The sequence below is a fragment of the Ailuropoda melanoleuca genome, chromosome 12, assembly GCF_002007445.2.
Source record: "Ailuropoda melanoleuca isolate Jingjing chromosome 12, ASM200744v2, whole genome shotgun sequence".
Lineage (NCBI taxonomy): Eukaryota > Metazoa > Chordata > Mammalia > Carnivora > Ursidae > Ailuropoda > Ailuropoda melanoleuca.
In genome coordinates this window covers 53,960,528-53,962,460 of record NC_048229.1, presented here as the reverse complement: position 1 = coordinate 53,962,460, position 1,933 = coordinate 53,960,528, and the positions used below count along the sequence as shown (strand labels likewise).

At 46.4% G+C, this 1,933-nt stretch overlaps 1 protein-coding gene across 1 annotated transcript in view; it reads left to right on the top strand.

The window, feature by feature from the left end:
* The first annotated feature begins 357 nt into the window (after positions 1-357).
* Positions 358-1,933, top strand: part of CES5A (carboxylesterase 5A) — an 88,801-nt gene continuing 87,225 nt past the window's right edge. The window contains exon 1 of the mRNA XM_034638564.1: positions 358-494. Within this exon, the coding sequence (XP_034494455.1) occupies positions 458-494 (37 nt within the window). The 5' untranslated portion in view covers positions 358-457. The remainder of the gene's footprint in view (positions 495-1,933) is intronic.

The following is a 1,933-nucleotide window of genomic DNA, read 5'->3' as shown; positions in this document are numbered from 1 at the left end:
TGGTTTTCTTCTTCAGCCTTGCCTCTGTCTTACTCTTTTCAGGGATTTTTGATAATTTCTGGTCCACTGGGAACACCTTTTCTTTTGTTCCAACACTGTTATGGATTTTTATTATTCTTTCTTGCTGTATTATTATATATTATTTATTTATATTTTATTTATATTGTTGTTTTCTGCTATTATCATTATTATTATTATCATCATCATCATCATCATCTCTTTACTGTTTTTTGCAGGAGCCTAGGGTAAGAAGAATGTAGAGATTCTGCATAGTTCATAATTATTACCTGATCTCCTGAGCTATTTTATTTTATTTTGTTTTATTTATTTTTTTAAGTAGGCTCCACACCCAGCATGGAGCCCAATGTGGGGCTTGACCCTGAGATCGACACCTGAGCTGAGATCAAGAGCCGGAAGTTTAACGGACTGAGCTACCCACACATCCCTCTCCCGAAGGATGCCTGATGTTTTAAATCAAGACTCCAAAGGTGAAGGTGAGTTGTGCGACTAGATTTAACCAGGGCTGGGTCTGCCCTTTGGGTCAAGCTGACAGCTACTGACAAGGTTAGGGGCCACAGTGGCATTCTTCCACCAGGAAATTCCCTCTGTGTTTGTGTTCATTGTTAGGATGTTTTCCTGCCTCGCCTCTGGCTGGAAAACCTGTGAAGTCAGACAGAGTTTCCATTTGCTGGCCAGCCATGAATTATGAGTGTGGGGGAAGGACTGGACTGGAAGATGCTAGCCTTCCTTGTGTCTGGCTCGAGGGAATATGGTGGACACTGTGCTGCACTGCCCAGATTCCCCTTCTGAAATAAAGAACCTATTCCCCTTGCTACTGGCCATGTCTCTGGAAGACAGAGGTCAGTTGTCAGCCCTTTAGGGAATGCCTTAGATAAAGACAGTAACTTTGCCTCAGGTCACACCTTTCCATAGGAAGCTAGCCGTCCTGTTGCCCAGCCTTCTTGTCCCAACTCAGGCGGTTCCCAAGGATCATCTCATCTTCAGAACTCCCCACACTTCCATCCCCATACTGCATCACAGCTTGGTGTCCCCCTGTGCCCAGTCTGCCTTCTTCCCTTCATCCCATGGGTGTTGATCTCCATGGCACCTCATAAACCTCCTGCATGCTAAACTTCACGTCAGAGTCTGCTTCCTGGGATCCCGACCTAGGACCAAGAATTTACTGGAAATTACCACATCTATCGGAGAAAGCAGATGTTTGGCTACAGAAACCCTTTAATCTGCCCAGGGCTTAGGTAGATGAGTTGTGTCAGGAAAAACACAGGCAATCAGAAAGCAAAGGAAGCAACTGCCTCTGAAGCTGCCTGATCGCCCCCCCCGCCCCCGCCCCGGACCTGTTCCTTCTGCAACTTGCCCCAACGCAGAAAATGGTGACTCCATCTTTCCAGTTGCTCAGGATGAAAACCTTGGGTTCTTTTCTGACCTCCGTCTCTACCACCACATGCACAACCCATCAGGGAATTCTCTCAGCTTTACCACCACATCTGATCCCAAATCTGACTCTTCCTTCCCACCTGGGATGCCAGGCCACCACTGCTTTGGATTACTGCATTGCCTCCCAAAGTCACCCTCAACTTCCGTCCTTTGCCTCTGCAGTTAGTTCTCAACTCAACAGCCAAAGGGATTTTTTTTTTTTGAGAGAGAGAGAAAGGGAGAGAGAGAAAGCATGAGCAGCAGAAGGGCAGAGGAAGAGGGAGAGGCAGACTCCCCACTGAGTGGGAAGCCAGATGTGGGGCTCCGTCCCAGGACCCTGAGATCATGACCCGAGCCAAAGGCAGACACTTAACAGACTGAGCCACCCAGGTGCACCCCCCCCCACACACACAAAAAGGGATCTTTTATTATTTTTTTTTAATTTTTTTTTTAAATTTTATTTTATTATATTGTGTTAATCACCATACAGTACATCCCC